Genomic DNA, 17909 nt, shown 5'->3' with positions numbered 1-17909 from the left:
GGCTGTCTGTATAATAATCATTATTTGGACTTTTAACTTTTTTTAGATTGGTTACTTGAAATGTATATACAGCGCAAAACAGTTTTTTTTTGGGTGAGTTTTTGACTTGTTTCTGGTCCAGATATATACACATTCTTAAACCAAGACGGATTTTCTATACGAGTCAAGAATATTGTTTCATTTTCAGAAATAATAAGTCAGAAACTAGTGCGTTTTGTTTTTAAAACAAGCAAAATAATCTAACACTGTAAAAGGTGCAGGGTTTCACACAATCAATTCATGTTGTCCCAATACAAGTCAATTAAGTTAACGTATCACATAAGTGGATTAAACAATTCACTTTTATTTAGTGTAGGATTACTTTAGTTTATTAATAAACCTGTACTTGTCATAAATTATATATATATATATATATATATATATATATATATATATATATATATATATATATATATATATATATATATATATATATATATATATATATATATATACATATATATACTTAGGGCAAATTATTTTGTTTTAAAGAAAAAAAAAATCTTCTAGTTTTGACTTCTTGTTCCAAAAAACTAAACAATGGGTTTTAATTTGTCCAGAAATGCTTTTTAAATTAAGAATATTTAGGTATTTGAACTTGTTCAGTCATGTTTCTTACAACATCTTTTCAATTGTGTGAAACCCAACTTTTTTTTTTTTTTTTTTACAGTGGGGATATATAATATAATTGTATTTTAAACCATAAACTAAAATGTTTGTTTTATCACAAAGACATATTATTTTGCTTGTTTTAAGGAAAGCATCTTCTAATTTTGACTTATTCTTTTTGAAAACAAAACAATGGGTTTTCATTGTTCTGAAACTGCTTCTTGAGTTAAGAATATTTACACTGTAAACCCAAACAGGTAAGTCAACTCAAACCATTTGAGCAAGCCGATTGCAACAAACAACTAATGTTCACAAAGTAATCCTAATGAGTACTGTAAACTTAATCCATTTGAGTAAACGATGCAATTTTAAGCAAAGTAAATCCCAATAAATGAAGAGAACTCAAACCAACTGTGTTTTACCCAATAAGTTAAGGCAACTCAAACCATTTGAGGTAACCAATTGCTACAAACCATTTGTGTAAAAAAAAATAAAAAAATAAAAATAATAATAATCTATATTAACTAATCTATTTTAACACTGAGTTCAAAACTCTTTTCAAATGTGTAAAATTAACTTTCAGTGAATTTTGAGTTAACTACACTCATTTCATTTGATAAAGTTAACTGTTTGGGTTTAACAGTGTAGATATTTGGACTAGAACCAATACTCAACCTTTTTTTTTTTTTTTTGCAATGTATCAAGGTTTTAACTCACATTTCAAAAGTAAAATCATTTACAAATGCTCTTACACTATAAAAATGAAGGGTTCCACACAATCAATTCATGTTGTCACAACTCAAATCAATTACGTTGACTGGTTTTGACAAATTTAAGTGGATTGAATATAAAACCATTAGGTTGCCCCCAAAAACTCAAGATTTGTGTTAAGCTAAGTTATTTTATTAAGTGATTTGAACAAGCAGCTAAAATAAATAAAAATATGTTGTTCTCTGTCTTCTCTCTCACTCATTATACTTTTGCATAGTTAGATGTGATGGATGCCCAAGATTATTACTTTAATCTAAAACTGAACTTTATATCTACAGTATGTTGCGTAACTTCTCAGTAGACTTCAGTTTTTGGGGTTACTGATGAAAACTAATTGACATTTGAGGACACTCTTGTTCGTGTTTCTATGCTTCAGGAGACCATTAACAGGGTTTTGGACATCAGGATGAGGAGAGAGGGTGAGAGAACGAGGGCTGCCATCTCCCTTGGCAAAAAGACAAGTTGATATTTCAAATGAATGCTGCAGTGTTCCATTACCCTGACATGGAGAGTAATACCCAGGCCGGACTCAGCAGGAGATGATTAAGAAACAAGATGAATGCAGTGAGGGGTTTGAGAAATAATGTAGCAGCGGTAACAAACCAAATAAAGCAAATGTGGCAGACAAGCTACGTTTGGTCCAATTCTTCAGGTACACAAAACAAGTTGGTGCTAAAGTATCTGAAGAACAAATCAACACTTATTTAGAGTTTCTGTCTTGTTTCTTGTCGAAATTTATATCAATTATTAAATCAATAAGCATTTTCTATGCTCAAAGAATAAGTCATAGGATACAATACAATATTGTTTTATAAAGCACATTTAAAAACAACCAAAGTGCTGTACATAGGTGTACTAAAGACAGAGAAGAAATTAGACATTTAACAAATAAAATATATAAACAGTGATCAATGAGTATTAAAAGCAAGAGAAAATAGATAGGTCTTTAAAAAAGACCTAAACACAGATGTGTGAATTGAATGTGAATTGGTAATGTGTTCCAGAGTTTAGGGACCGGTAACAGCAAATACTCGATTATCTTGTTTTTTTAAGGCATGTTCTGGGTACGGTGAGTAAATTGAGATCATAAGATTTCAATGATCGAGAAGATATACGACAGAGCAAGTCATTAAAGTACTGAGGAGCAAGATTACTGACGACTTTGTAAACAAAATTTTAAAATCAATTCCGTATTTAATGGGTAACCAGGATGACCTCAGTTTAACTAAGGGCAGGATTTACATTAAAAAAAATGTCTCTAGCGCAAAAAAAAAAAAAAAAAAAAAATGACACAATTAAATGCAGTTGAGTTGGTCCAACATGATTTTATAAAGTTTGGTAAAACTTATTTTGATGGTCTATTTGAGTATTAGTAGACTGTCTGCTTAATATCTGTTGATACTGCTCCTTTAGCAGACATTTAACTGACTATGAGAAACTTTGCAAGTACGTCAATTTACCCTAAACCCAACCTAACAGTCTACTTATAATCTAATTAGAATGAGTTGGTATGTAGATGCAATGTAACATTAATTTAACAGACCTTCAAAATAATGTGTGACCAAAAGTTTAAATACATTTGTTTTTTATTTAACTTAAACTCAAAAGTCTGATAATATCTAATAGGTCTATCATGTGTCATACATTTCAAAGTTTTTTAGTTTTATTTGACGTTATCCTAAATGAACTAAAAGCAATTTTAAGCATATTTCATGAGTTAATTATACAGTTAATTGATACTGATCTCAAAACTGGGCAAAGCAACAAACTTTTTACTAATAAGATGCCAACACCCAAGGTGGTAATCTCAAAATTTATTGTCAATATTGCCCTCTCCTAATTCTATACCCACAGAAAGCATACTGGGAACTACAAATCCCCTTACCAGAGAGTTGGACCAACACAATTCCTTCATGTTGTCCCAACTCAAAATGCTTAAGTCAGACATGTCCAAACTCCAGGCAGGTCCTAGAGTGCCAGTGTCCTGCACAGTTTAGTTCCAACCCCAATCAGACACACCTGGGCTAGCTAATCAAGCTCTTACTAGGCTTTCTATAAACATCCTTGCAGGTGTGTTGAGGGAAGTTGGAGCTAAAATCTGCAGGACAGCGGCCCTCCAGGACTGAGTTTGAACACCCCTGGCTTAAGTTAACTTAATGGTTTACAAATGTAAGTGGACTGAACATAAAGCAAATAAATTGGGCAAAGAAATGACAAGAATTGTGTTGTTTCAGCTCATTTTAAATGGGTAGTTTGAACAAGCAGCAATAATCTTTTTTTTTTTTTTAGTATAAACAAACGTAAAATGTAGATTTGTTTTGAAAAATAGCAAAGTCAAAGTTAAGTGATTTTTTCCTTAAAGGGCACCTATGATGACAATCAACTTTCGTAAGCTGTTTGCACAGAACTGTGTGTAGGTATAATGTGTCTACTGTCATATTAGAGTGATAGAAACACAACAAGTCTCTCTTTTTTATATTATTTTTTTTATTTCCCTAAAATAGGTTCCAAATCCCAGTGATTTTGAGGCCCTGTGATTTAGGAGTGAGGTTTTCCCCACCCACCAAATTGATTGACAGGTGCCAGGTCTACAAAAAAAGTATTCACATGTCCACAAAGTTTCTAGCAAAGAAACTGGGATTTTTGTTTGTAATGTAGAGAGTAAAATCACCATGTAATTCTTAACCGATATATTCACCATGGCTGCATGTTGTCAGTAAACGTGCATATCTGAGTGTGTGTGTGTACAGCAAATGGCATGTATGTGTGACTCATCATTTCAGAAAGGCTTGAATAGACACCACCACAAATACATCAAATAAACTCTTACTTGGAATTTTTGACTAGTAACCTTATTTCAGCTTCATCCGTGTCTCTATCCCTGACAGTGTTGCCAGCTATTTTCAATGAACAGGTGCTAAGCTCTGCTTAAAATTGCTAAATGTTGCCAGATTACGTCATACATCAATTTGCATATTACTGATGTCATCACATCCAGCAGTTTCTGTTTGTTTACCAGCCTATGGTTATCAAAGAGGTATTTATTAGAGGTGTGAACCTACACTGGTCTCACGGTTCGGTTACAATTATCATGCCATCGATTTCGTTCAATTCGATATCTCGGTGCATTGACGATGCTTTCCATACACAATTTTATATTTTACTGCACAGCGCAACAATTCTTGTATTAGAATTTATAAATAAATTTGCATTTATTTACTATTTGTAATACAAATGTTGTCCTTTAAACAACATGCACATTCATAGCAAATAAACAAATATAAAAATCCCACTCGCTTTCCGAGCCCTGTGGAGCAAGTTCTTACACTCCTATGATTGTTCACGTGCTCAACAGAAAGGGCTACGATTGGCTGTAACGCTCTGGGGCTGTTCACCATTGAGTGACACTGATAAACGAAAGCAGTGATCACAGCTGATCCATGATAGACACGGTGGAGAAAACTCTGCAGACACTCGCTCGAGTCTGTATCCAGAAGTGTTTTGTAGCAAACGAGAGCAGAGGAAAAGTTACCTCACGCCAACAGGTCAAAGGGGCCACTGAGAGAGAGTGTTTAGTATAAATATTTGCACTACGCTTTACATATGCTTGTAAGTTTAATTAAATTTATTGTTGTTTAAATACGGTATATCAGTATAGATGTGTAGCGAATTTGCAGTAATCTCTCTGACATAACTCACAAAAGTTCAGAAACTGTCACTAAAATTTCTGATGATGAACAGGAAAAGAATAAATGGTCAAATTAAATTGTTACATTTAATAGAATGAAGAAGCAGATCGGCTTGACTGTACAAGGGAAATATCTAAAGCTCGCAGTGCTACATCATTTGCCGACGGTACGCAGAAGGGTGATCTGCCCTCAGGCTGCAGGTGTGAGAGACGGCTGTGTGGTACTGGGCCACCAGTAAATGCTAAGGCTGCAGCTCATTAAGTAAAGTAGAAACGGTACAGTACAGGCGCATGAGAGTCTATGAAAATTTTTAGTAACATGAAAAAAAAAAGTCGCTAGTTGCTTTTTTGAAAATTTGTCACTAACGGGGTCTGTAAAGTCACTAAATGTAATGACAAAGTCGGTAAGTTGGCAACACTGGCCACTGAATGCTGTTTATTATAATAAGCAGACACACACCTCAAAGCGGTGCAAGGGGAGAAGCAGCTCATTTGCATTTAAAGGTACAGGCTACAAAAACAGCTACACTGTCATCAGACACCAAAACGGGCAGATTCTACATTATATAATAAATAATCTTATGGGTATTTTGAGCTGAAACTTTACAGACACATTCTGGAGACACCAAAGACTTAATTTACATCTTGTAAAAAGGCTCTTTAAGGGACTGATTTATTTATTTATTATAATTTTTTTTGAACAAAACTATATTTTATACCAATCAACTTGTCTAGTCTTCTTGTTTTAAGAATTTGTCAATATTGGATACAAGACTAGAAACAAGACAACAATTTTTTATTTATTTTCATTTATTTTTGCACTGAACCAATGGAAAATTGAGAAACCAGCAGATGGAGAAAGGGCAAACACTAATCATAATTGTGCATTTATTTAATCTGTCTGTAGATTAAGTTTAGTACATTTAATTCTATCAGAAATTTTAATGAATGCACTAACTTTACTTTAATTGCATAACTTGATTTATGCTATCGATATTAAAGTGATTAGTTAAACAGCAAATCATGCAATTAAAATAATGAAGATTGTTTTTTAATCGATTGGAAAGCCTTGTTTAAACTTTGAAGGCTGTTGTCTTTTTGCTAGATTAACTTTCACTCCAGCTTCAATTCCCAGCACACAGAATGAGCTACAGTCCCAACACTTTCCAATGAGATCTGTTAATGCTCTCTTTTTTTAGGCTTTCAATCTATAGGGACCGTTTCATTCCCAATGGGCTCCCTTCACAAGGAGTTTGCTGTGCTTTTTTGTAATGTGTTTTTCCTCTCAGTATCCTGTGATTAAGGACACAACTAATCCTTAATTTGTGTCTGTTGTGTGCGTCCGATCATATGGAAAATGGGTCTGATTGAAAAACAATAGGGCAGGGCAAGCACTAGCAAAGGTGAGTTTATAGGGTCAAATCCCAGAGGTTTGGTTTTTACCACGAGTGTGAAAATTAAGTGTTGAACATGTCATGTTATTATAATATTTGTAAAGGAGCTGTGACATGGAATTGAACCAGATTTTTGTAAAAACCCAAACAATACAAACATAAATAAATAAATGCATATCTAATAAACGAGTTGTGTGAAATAACAATATAATGACACAAGGAGAAAATGCTGAACTACTGAAATGTATTTATTACTTTATATGAAAGTCTTTTTTGGTGATGGCAGCTTAAAGACACCTCTCATATGGAGAAAGATGCCACATTGCCCAGGTGTGAGTTTCTCAAAGACTTCAAAAGAGTGTGAAAATCTTGATGGTTCTGTCGGTCTCGTCTATCAAATCTGATATTTAAGTTGTATTTTCTATTGAATCCAAGTCAGATGATTGGCTGGACCATTCTACAGCTTGATTTTCTTTCTCTGAAAGCATCTGAGAGTTTCCTTGGCTGTGTTTTGGATCATTGTCTTGCTGAAATATCCACTCTGGTTTCATCTTCATCATCCTGTAGATGTTGGACTGAAACAGCTAATATTAATTAGCAATAAAGGGCAGAGGGTTGCTGAAGAACTACTAAGAGATTTCAGATGCTGTCTGGGCTTTCTTTCTTCATGTGTTCAATACATTTTCCTTGTGTTATTTCATTTTACCACACAAAACTTAATTTGTAAAATAATTAGATGTTTTTTTTTTTTTGCATATATGGATTTATTTGGTTGTTACCATCATCCAGTAAACATTTCAAGTCAACAGCACCTTTAGAAATACTGTATGTTTTATGAGAAAAATGGTGACGTGTTTAATACTTATTTCCCCCCGCTGTAGATGTGATTTTTAATTTAGTGAAACAGGATATCCAGTGCCACGAAAGAATGAGAGTTGATTTCATCCACCAGGGACTGATATGGTGGTTTTAAAGTGGGTGTTTCACAGCAGATTGAGTTGTGAATGTGAGTTTTAAGTGGGATGTGAAGGACTAGCCTGCTGAAACACTCACTTTTGAGGAGGATTTTGAGGCGTGAAGGTCAGGTTCCCTCTCCAGAGCATCTCTGCTTATCCCGGTAAAAAAAAAATGGCTCTTTTAAACCCACCATTGTTTATTTTGTAATTAAACTATCTGCATTACCTACAAGGGCTACAATCACTTTAAAGCACTGTATGCTAATTATTGGATTAATTAACTACTTAGTGCATTTTACTTAAATGTTATAACAAACAGTTTTAATTACAATAATAATAATAATAATAATAATTTGTGTTAATATAATTATAATAATAATAATAATAATATTAACAACAACAACAACAATAATAGTAATAATAACAATAATTTGTGTTAATTGTTAATAATAATTGCTGTTAATATTAATAATGATAATAAAAAAGTATTAATAACAATAGTAAAAATGTGTGTTAATATAAAATAATAATAATAATAATAATAATAATAATAATAATAATAATTGTGGTTGTTCTTTTTATTATAATAATAATAATAATAATAAATAATAATATAATTGTATAATAATAATAATAATTGTTGTTAATATTAATAATGACAATAAAATAACAATAATAGTATAATAATTTGTAGTAATATAATAATAATAATAATAATAATAATAATAATAATAATAATAATAATAATAATAACAATGATGATGATGATAACAATAACAACAATAATAATACTTATTAGTTTATTATTATTATTATTATTATTATTATTATTATTATTATTATTATTATTATTATTATCATCTTCATCCTCTTCATAACACTTTAAAAAGCAACAGAATAATATACATTAATTAAGTCTATTGTGGTGGCTATCGGGCAAAATAACCAGTTATGGCTAACTACATTAAAGCTACTTTGTTGTGCATGACTGGAATTTCTAAATATACCTAATGCAGTTGGACTCGTGCCATATGGACAAAACCCCCTTTGCCCTGGAGTTCTTAAGATAATGCATATTGTTAAATATATTAAATGAGATTAATCTTGATAGAGCATGCGTTTATCGGCTGGCGTTGTCACTGGTTTGCATTAAAAGTATGCACACATTAACATATCTGTGGTTTGGAAATGTATTATTCATGTCAACATACTTCATCTTAAAACTGCTCTGCTCCAAAGTAGTTTCAGTGAAGATGAGCAGTTCATCATCGTTTAACATGATCTGTTTGCCAAGCACAGAAATTCTCTGGTTTTCAGGTGTGCTTTTCTGTAGGAGGACCCCACGCGCTCCTCTCATAGTTGGAGGGTTTCCAATCATAATAGCAGGTTTAGCTCGAATTGATCCTGTCTGTACTGGCTGTACGGTTTTTAGTTTTATGCTGGATTTCATTTTTCTAATAATTCTGTAATTATCCCTGAAATTAAAGTATGCTGTTATCTTTTAGATTCCCTTTTTATTTTTCAGCTGAAACCATGGTGCTTGGCCATTAAAACTGAGCAGCTATCACACTTTCAGAGATAATAATAATAATAATAACAATAATAATTATAATAATAATAATAATAATAATAATAATAATAACAATAATAATAATAATAATAATAAAAATAAAAAAATGCATACAGAGTAGATAATAGAGTGAAATCGTTGTTGATTTTTAACCGCTGTAATTAGATTTTTCCCCACGGCCGCATGGTGTCAGTAAACGCTAAAACGTGTGTGATTTATCATTTCAGAAAGGCTTGAATAAACTCCACCACAAATACATCAAATAAACTTGGTATTTTTGACTAGTGACCTTACTTCAGCTTCATCCGTCTCTGTCTTTGTCACTGACAATGTTGGCAACTATTTTCAATGAAAAGGTGATAAGCTCTGCTCAAAGTCGCTAAATGTCACTAGATTGAGTCAATTTGCATATCACTGACGTCATCACGTCCCGCAGTTTCTGTTTGCTTAGCAGCCTATGGTTAAAAAACATGCTCTTCTCATAGTTAGAGGGTTTCCAATCATAATAGCAGGTTCAGCTCAAATTAACCCTGGCTGTACAATTGTTGGTTTTATACTGGTTTCCATATTTCTGATAATTCTGTAACTATCCCTGTAAATTAAAGTATGCTGTTATCTTATAGATCCTTTTTTAATTTTTCATTTGAATCGATGTTTCTTGGCTATTGAAACTGAACAGCTTTCACACTTTCAGAGTTTAATAATAATAAAAAAGAATGCACACAGAAATAATAGAGTAAAATCCCTGATGATTTTTAACTGCTATAATCACCATGGCCGCATGGTGTCTGCACTGCAAAAATGCTTTTCTTACTTAGATTTTTTTGTCTTGTTTCTAGTCCAAATATCTAAAAATTCCTAAATTAAGAAGAATTAATTTTTTAGACAAGTAAAACATATTGTCTGTTTTGAGAAATAATATGCCAATATTAAGTGAGTTTTTCCTTAAAACGAGCAAAATAATCTGCCAATGGGGTAAGCAAAATAATCTTACGTCAAAAAAAAAAAAACAAGATTAATTTGCTTACCCCATTGGCAGATTATTTTGCTTGTTTTAAGGAAAAACTCACTTAATATTGGCATATTATTTCTCAAAACAATACTTTTTGCTTGTCTATAAAATGCTTCTTGATATAAGAAATTTTAGATGTTTAGACTAGAAACAAGACAAAAAAATCTAAGCAAGAAAAGCTTTTTTTCGCAGTGTGTAAATGCTAATATGTGTGTGATTCATCATTTCAGAAAGGCTTGAATAAACTCCACCACAAATACATCAACCAAACTTGGTATTTTTGACCTTAGTGACCTTATTTCAGCTTCATCCGTGTCTGTCTTTGTCACTGACAGTGTTGCCAGCTATTTTCAATGAAAAGGTCGCTAAATGTCACTAGATTACATCATTTGTTAATTTGCATATTACTGACGTCATCGCGTCCAGCAGTTTCTGTTTGTTTAACAGCCTATGGTTAACAAACATGCTCTTCTCATAGTTAAAGGGTTTCCAATTGTAATAGTAGGTTTAGCTCAAATCGATCCCGTCTGTACTGGCTGTGCAATCTTTGATTCTATGCTGGTTTCCATATTTTTGACAGTTCTGTAATTATCCCTGAAATTAAAGTATGCTGTTATCTAGATCCCTTTTTATTTTTCAGCTGAGATTATGGTGCTTGGCCATTAAAACTTAACAGCTATCATAGTTTCAGAGTTTAGAAAAAAATAATAAAAATAATGCATGCAGGTAAAACTAAAGTAAAACATGTGGCGCTTGCATTTTGTTTTGTTTCTTAAGTGCTTGTGTCCTTTTATAATTCGTGGATTACTCAATTCCCTGGATTTGATTCACAATTTGACACAATCCAGGATCATTTTGTTCTTCAAAACTCATTTGAGAGTTGTTGTCAGAGCAACAGTTCTGGTAGCTTAAACCTGCTTGGGAGCAGGCGTATTTCATATGAACAAGATTAGATCAGATTATTTCAAGTAAAGGTAATACTGAAAGTATGTCCTGAACGCTGATATTTTCTTACAATAGTAACCTTTAGGTTATTCATTCATTCATTCATTCATTTTCTTTTTGGCTCAGTCCCTTTATTAATCTGGGGTCGCCTAAACGGAATGAACCACGAACTTATCCAGCAAATGTTTTTTTTGCAGAGGATGCCTTTCCAGCTGCAACCCATCTCTGGAAAACATCTATACACACTCATTCACTATACGGACAATTTAGCTTGCCCAATTCACCTGTACTGCATGTCTTTGGACTGTGGGGGAAACCAGAGCATCCAGAGGAAACCCACACGAATGCAGGGAGAACATGCAATATATACATATAAATAAATATATAAATAAAAATTTTGCAATCTGCACTCCTAAATAAAAGTACAAAACAGTCACTGGGTGGTTCTTTTCAAAGGGTTCAAAGAAAAAAATTATTAATATGGAATTTTTGGATACAAATGCATTCTATTTTAAGGTATCGATCCAGCTTTAGTACAGTTTCTGTATAATAATAGACATGGACAATAGTCTACTGTTTTCATTTATTTATTTTTAAAAGATTAATAATCTATGCAGTTATCCTCATGTTTTGGCAGCTAATATGCCAGTCATTTGATACTTTTCAAACGTTGCACACACCTTTATCAATATCAAAAAATGTTTTTTTGATTCAAAATTAAGTTAAACAGCCAGTTATTCTGTACGCCAATTAAATAGGCCTGGGCTAATATAATAAAGAACATTCACTCTCTAAAAGTAAAACTAAATAAATTGCTAAATACTCTTGACAGAAGTGTAAAGCCTGCAGCCCACAAATGTGGAAAGGTATTGCATATTTAACAAACTGTTTACTATGAATTTGATGTAATTTTGCTCACATGGATAATTGAATATTAATCAGATGATGTCATTATGCTGCTGTGCCGTCAGCCAATCGTTGCATTGCTGATCATGATTTCAAGGATAGATGGATCTGTCCTTCACAACACACACAGCGATCTCAGATCAATTCATCCAAACATTTTAATCTGATTCGCTAACTTGTTTGATGATCCAAATTAGCCAGAGATCAGTTATTAAGATTAAGAGATCCAGGATCTGCCAAATCATTTTAGATCATTTAAGCGAGGTACGAAGAACAGATGCCTGGTTGTCATTTAGTATATAACCTAACATAAAATAGAAATTAGAAAAATAGAATTAAAATATGACAATCTTAATCTGCTCCTGTTTATAACAATACATTTAATTTAATTTAATTTAATTTAATTTAATTTAATTTAATTTAATTTAATTTAATTTAATTTAATTTAATTTAATTTAATTTAATTTAATTTAATTTAATTTAATTGCCATTGACTTACATTTAATAAATGACCAAGAACATGTTTCAGCTAGATTATTTAATATCCTACTAAAGACTAATTTAACAGCACATTTTATTTATTTTATTTTATTTTACATGTGTGTGTATATATATATATATATATATATATATATATATATATATATATATATATATATATATATATATATATATATATATATATACACTATTTATATATATATATACTATTTTTATATATATATATATATTTATTTTATTACATTTTTTTTGGAAATATAAAAAATTTAATTTATTGATCATTAATTTTATTGGTTTTTATTTAAGGCCATAAATCATTAAATTACTATGCAAAGATCATCTTCCATAAATATATTTCGTATATAATTTCCTACTGTAAATATATGAAATCCTAATGTTTGATAACTAATAGGAATATGCTTTGCTAAGAACTTAGTTTAAGCATCTTTATAAGTGATTTTCTCAGTATTTAAATTTTTTCCGACCCTTCAGATTCCATAATTTGAATGTCAACCTAATATTGTCCTCTTTTATAACACCATCCATCAATGGAAAGTGTATTTAATCAACGTTTATATGATGTATAAATCCTAAATTCACATTTCCATGTACATTTATGACACTTATGGTTTTAGAGGATCACATGTTTTGCATTATCTACTGTATGCATTTAATATCATGTAAAAACCATATTAGAATACTTATGCTTTATATAGTTTGCTGTTAATACAGTGCTCAACATAAATGATTTCACCCCATTTTGAAAATGAATGTTTTTATCCATTTCTCAGTCAATATAGGTCAAATATTTTGTTGCATTTGACCAAAACTGATTTGTTAAACTGATATATTTATTAAAACAACATTTTAGTCACTGAATATCCTAAAAAAATAAAGACAATACATTTAAATTATGAAATTGTGAAAAAAAATTACTAACTTCACAATTTCAACAAAATTGGATTAATTTTTAATTTCTTTAGAATTTTGCTCTTTTTAAATTCTTCATTTAATATTTTCCCTAACATTTACATGTGGGTGGACTATTTTTGGACCATTATCTTATGTTATTTTGTTAGACTAGCTTCAGTACTGGCTAATCTAATGTATATGCAAAAAAATATATAATATTGTAAAGCTCTCTATATAAATATGAATTTAAATGAGAGATTTCTGAGGGATTTACTCATATATGTTGAGCACCATATAACTTATATTTAGACATTTAGACATCAGTGTATAAAAGCTGAACTTTTGTTTGTTTCAGCAAAAAGAATTTGCAGTGTCCACAGATGGAGCCACTCTGCAATACACAGCCTTTAATTGACTGTAACATGACTGCCACTGATTCAAATTATGATCGAGGTGCTTGCAGATTTCAAAGGAAAAGCACTGGGAAATTTAGCATCAGCTACTAAAAGGCAAGATCTGCCATAATCCAATGGATTTCCCAAATGCAACACTGGAAAATGCTTCATTCCATATGACTCACACCTCTCATGAAGCAAAATGTAATAGTTGTTGACATGAAATATCATTTGACATCTTCAGATGAGCCACGCAGGAATCCACAGCAGCATTTTTGCAGGACTATGTTGATTGTTATAATTGTTATATCATTATTATATAAAAGATCCTTGAGGGTTTTGTGTGTAATATGCTATAACGAAAAAAGAAAAAGGACTGAGGGTGACTCAATTAACACCAAACGTTCCTATTTTACATATTTTTTGGCAATATAAAAAAAAAACATTGTGCTGATAATAAATATTATTTAATATCACAAATCATTAACTTACTAAGCAAGGATGATCTTCCATTAATATATTTAGCCAATTTCATACTGTAAATAAATCAAGTCCTGATTTTTTAAATTACTAATAGTAATATGCTTTGCTAAGAATATTGTTTGTGTTAATTTCAGAGTTAAATAAAGGCAAAAGAGTGACAATTTCCCAAAATGGTGATAAATTTAATGCACCAACTGCCATCTCAGGTCTATAAGAAAACCCACATCTATTGCTGCACTTGTTACTGTGGGCAACAACACACTATGTTCTTAGTAAAAGAAAATAAGCAGAAAACTACAGTATAAATATGGAAACATAAATAAAGAAATAAATAAAGAATATATTGCTAAAAATAACAAAAAGTGATGCTTTTAATGCATTTTTTTGTTTAAATATATTTAAATATTTAAATTAGAAAAAAAAATATGTATGATATCAAGCTAACTCTGTGCAAAAGTCTCATAATAAGCATTCGGGATTTTACATTTGAGCTCCGCGTTTCACCATAAATGACAATGGGTTTGAGTAATGCGTGCGATGATGAATGATCGGAAAGGTGGAACGGACGGAAACATGACTGAAATCAGGAATGGAGAAATTGATTGCCCATCGAAATGCATGCAAAACAAACGCGCAAAAACCGACTCCAGAAACACACACTTAACGCGTTTGAAACAAATGATTCAAGTTTAAACATTTGCATGCGTCAACATGTGAAAAAGATTGGTCATTACGCGCTCAGAAATCCACTTATAAACCCAACAGAAATGCTTCTTTGCTTTATAGTCTTACCCATGGCACTGGCTCTGCTCCAGTTGCGCGTTTAGGCGTCAATTCACTCCAGAAATCTCTGCGTTTTTTGTTTTTTTATTTAATTGGTGAAGCCGAAGTGCAACTAAATTAAAGCGTCAGTTCGAAGAGCAGCACAGTTGTAGAGTCAGACATAACTATACCGCAAAAAGAGAGTGAATGTTCAGGTTATACCGATTCCCAGGGTTGTCAAACAGCAAGTCTATCACGTCAAGACGCGAAGGTGATGGTTAAAGCGAGAGAAGGAAACGAAGAGAAGTTTCACCAGGCGCCGAAAAGCGTCATGATCCATAGTGAAGCGGTGAGAGGACGCGGGGTGCTGGAATCTCCGGGATGCGCGCAGCTTCAGCACCGGAGAGTCTGAGGGACGTGTTGCATCCACCGGTTTCAGTGTTTTGCGAGCGGGCGGACACGTCACGCGTCTGGGGGCGGCTGCGGTTCAGCGCTTTCATGATTGAGGGTCTGCGCTCAGAGCTGATAGGCTGCAGGGTCCAAACTCGAACAAGTGTTGATTCATCAACTACTCCTGTTGTTTACTTGTAGACTCTACAGAGAGGTTCATGATAAACATGTTTATTTATTGATTTGTTTACGATTCAGTCTCATTGTTTTTAAATCCAGCACAATTTTATGATATACACAAATACAATTCTTTTAAAATGTATTAGCCTACTAACATAGACTGTAGACATCTTTTTTTACAGGATGCCATATATTGTAGCTGCAGGTTAACTATACAGTATAGCACCTTAAAGGGACAGTTCACTCAAAAATTAACATTTACTCACTACTCCCCCTTAAGTAGGTTCTCATCCTTTGAGTTTCTGTTGAACAACAAAAAAAGATATTTTAAAGAAAGCTGAAAACCGGTAACCATTGACTTTCTTTGTAGGAGAAACTGCTGATACTTTTTATGCACCCACAACACCAATCAACAATCAACAAGGGAAGGTTTATCCAAAAATGAAAATGTACTCACTAATTACTTTACCTCAAGTAACTCCAACCCTTTATGTTTCTTTTAACTGTTAAAGACTATAAAAACTATATTGACGAAAGCTGAAAACCTGTAACCATTGACTTCAGTAGTAGGAGAAACAATTACTATGGAAGTCAATGGTTACAGATTTCCAGCTTTCTTCAAAATAACTTATTTTGTGTTCAACAGCAGAAAAAACTTAAACAGGCTTGCAACAAGTTGAGGATGAGAAAAATATCACAGAATTGTAATTTCTGAGCATGGATTCAAATGAAAAATTAAAAAAGGATCTATAAGATAACAGCATACTTTAATTTACAGGGATAGTTACAGAATTATCAGAAATATGGAAATTAATTCATTCATTTTCTTTTCAACTTAGTCCCTTTAATAATCACGGGTCGCCACAGTGGAATGAATCGGCAACTTATCCAGCATATGTTTTACGCAGCGGATGCCCTTCTAGCCACAACCCAACACTGGGAAACACCCAATACACTCCTGCATTCACACACATACACTACGGCCAATTTAGTTTTATTCAATTCACCTATAGTGCATGTCTTTGAACTGTGGGCAAAACTGGTGCACCCAGAGGAAACCCACAAGGAGAACATGCAAACTCCACACAGAAATGCCAACTGACTCAGCCAGGGCTCAAACCAGCAACTTTCTTGCAGTGAGGTGATTGTGTTACCCACTGTGACGCCTATTTAGAGCAAAGTATCCCTTTAAATCTTCTTATTTTGACTGTATTGTAATAATGTGCACCTTTTGTAAAGCTCACAATAATTATTGTGAAAAGCACTATACAAATAAACTTAAGTTGTATTGAATTTAAATATATTAAACTTATGTAACACATTAAAATTCATAATGCTGTACATTTCTCAGGTGAATTACTAAGTCAATATTTTTTTCAACCTTATTGAATCTAATGTGGGGTTCCTCCGGGTGCTCAGGTTTCCCCCACATTCCAAAGACATGCGGTACAGGTGAATTGAATTAGCTAAATTGGCCGTAGTGTATGTGTGTGAATGCAAGAGTGCATGGGTGTTTCTCAGTGTTGGGTTGCGATTGGAAGGGCATATGTTGCATAAAATATATATGGTGGATTAGTTGGCAGTTCATTCTGCTGTGGCAACCTCTGATTAAGAGACTAAGTTAGAAAGAAAATTAAAAAATGAATGAATGAATCTGATGTGGGGGTGGCATGGTGGCTCGTGCTGTCGTTTCACAGCATGAAGGTCGCTTGTTTGAGTCCCGGCTGAACTTGTACGAAATTGTGCGATTTTAAAAGGAGGCGTGGCACCTAACCCCACCCTTAAACCCAACCGCCATTGGGGTATGAGCAAGTCATACTAAATTGTACAAATTAGATCTTAAAAAATTCATACAAATTAGACACTAAATCAAAAAGTTACGAATTGCCGTGAGATTGTGTTGGCATTTCTGTGAGGAGTTTGCATGTTTTCCCTGTGTTCGTGTGGTTTTCCTTTGGGTGCTCCGGTTTCCCCAAAGACATGCGCTATAGGTGAATTGAATGAACTAAATTGGCCGTAGTGTGTGTATGTGTATATGTGTGTGTGTGTGTGTGTGTGTGTGTGTGTGTGTGTGTGTGTGTGTGTGTGTGTGTGTGTGTGTGTGTGCGTGAAAGAGAGTGTATTGTTGTTTTCCAGTACTGGGTTGCAGCTGGAAGGGCATCCGCTGTGTAAAACATATGCTGGATAAGTTGGTGGTTCATTCTGCTGTGGCAACCCCTGATTAATTAAGGGACAAAGCCGATGGAAAAATAATTAGTGAATTAATCTTATGTGAAATAATCAAGAGTCATATAATATGACATTAATCATATATATGAAAATAATGGAATTCATGACTCATAGTTTATGAATCCTACATATTTGTTTCAAACAAAACAAGATAAAAGCATTATAAA

The 17909-nt window shown here is 32.7% G+C and overlaps 2 protein-coding genes across 4 annotated transcripts in view; one reads left to right on the top strand and one right to left on the bottom strand.

Annotated features, from left to right (window-relative positions):
* lrrtm4l2 (leucine rich repeat transmembrane neuronal 4 like 2) overlaps positions 1–15353 on the bottom strand; it is a 66121-nt gene extending 50768 nt beyond the window's left edge. For both annotated transcript variants that reach the window (XM_087264217.1, XM_087264218.1), the window contains exon 1: positions 14974–15353. In XM_087264217.1, coding sequence (XP_087120343.1) covers positions 14974–14977 — 4 coding nt within the window. In that variant the 5' untranslated portion in view covers positions 14978–15353. The remainder of the gene's footprint in view (positions 1–14973) is intronic.
* LOC147835500 (uncharacterized) overlaps positions 1–17909 on the top strand; it is a 345699-nt gene that overhangs the window by 49921 nt on the left and 277869 nt on the right. The gene's annotated exons all lie outside the window — the stretch shown is intronic.

The sequence above is a fragment of the Danio rerio genome, chromosome 8 (assembly GCF_052040795.2).
Source record: "Danio rerio strain M-AB ecotype USA chromosome 8, GRCz13ab, whole genome shotgun sequence".
Taxonomy (NCBI): domain Eukaryota; kingdom Metazoa; phylum Chordata; class Actinopteri; order Cypriniformes; family Danionidae; genus Danio; species Danio rerio.
The sequence above is the reverse complement of the archived record's forward strand: the minus strand, read 5'-3'. Positions and strand labels throughout refer to the sequence as shown.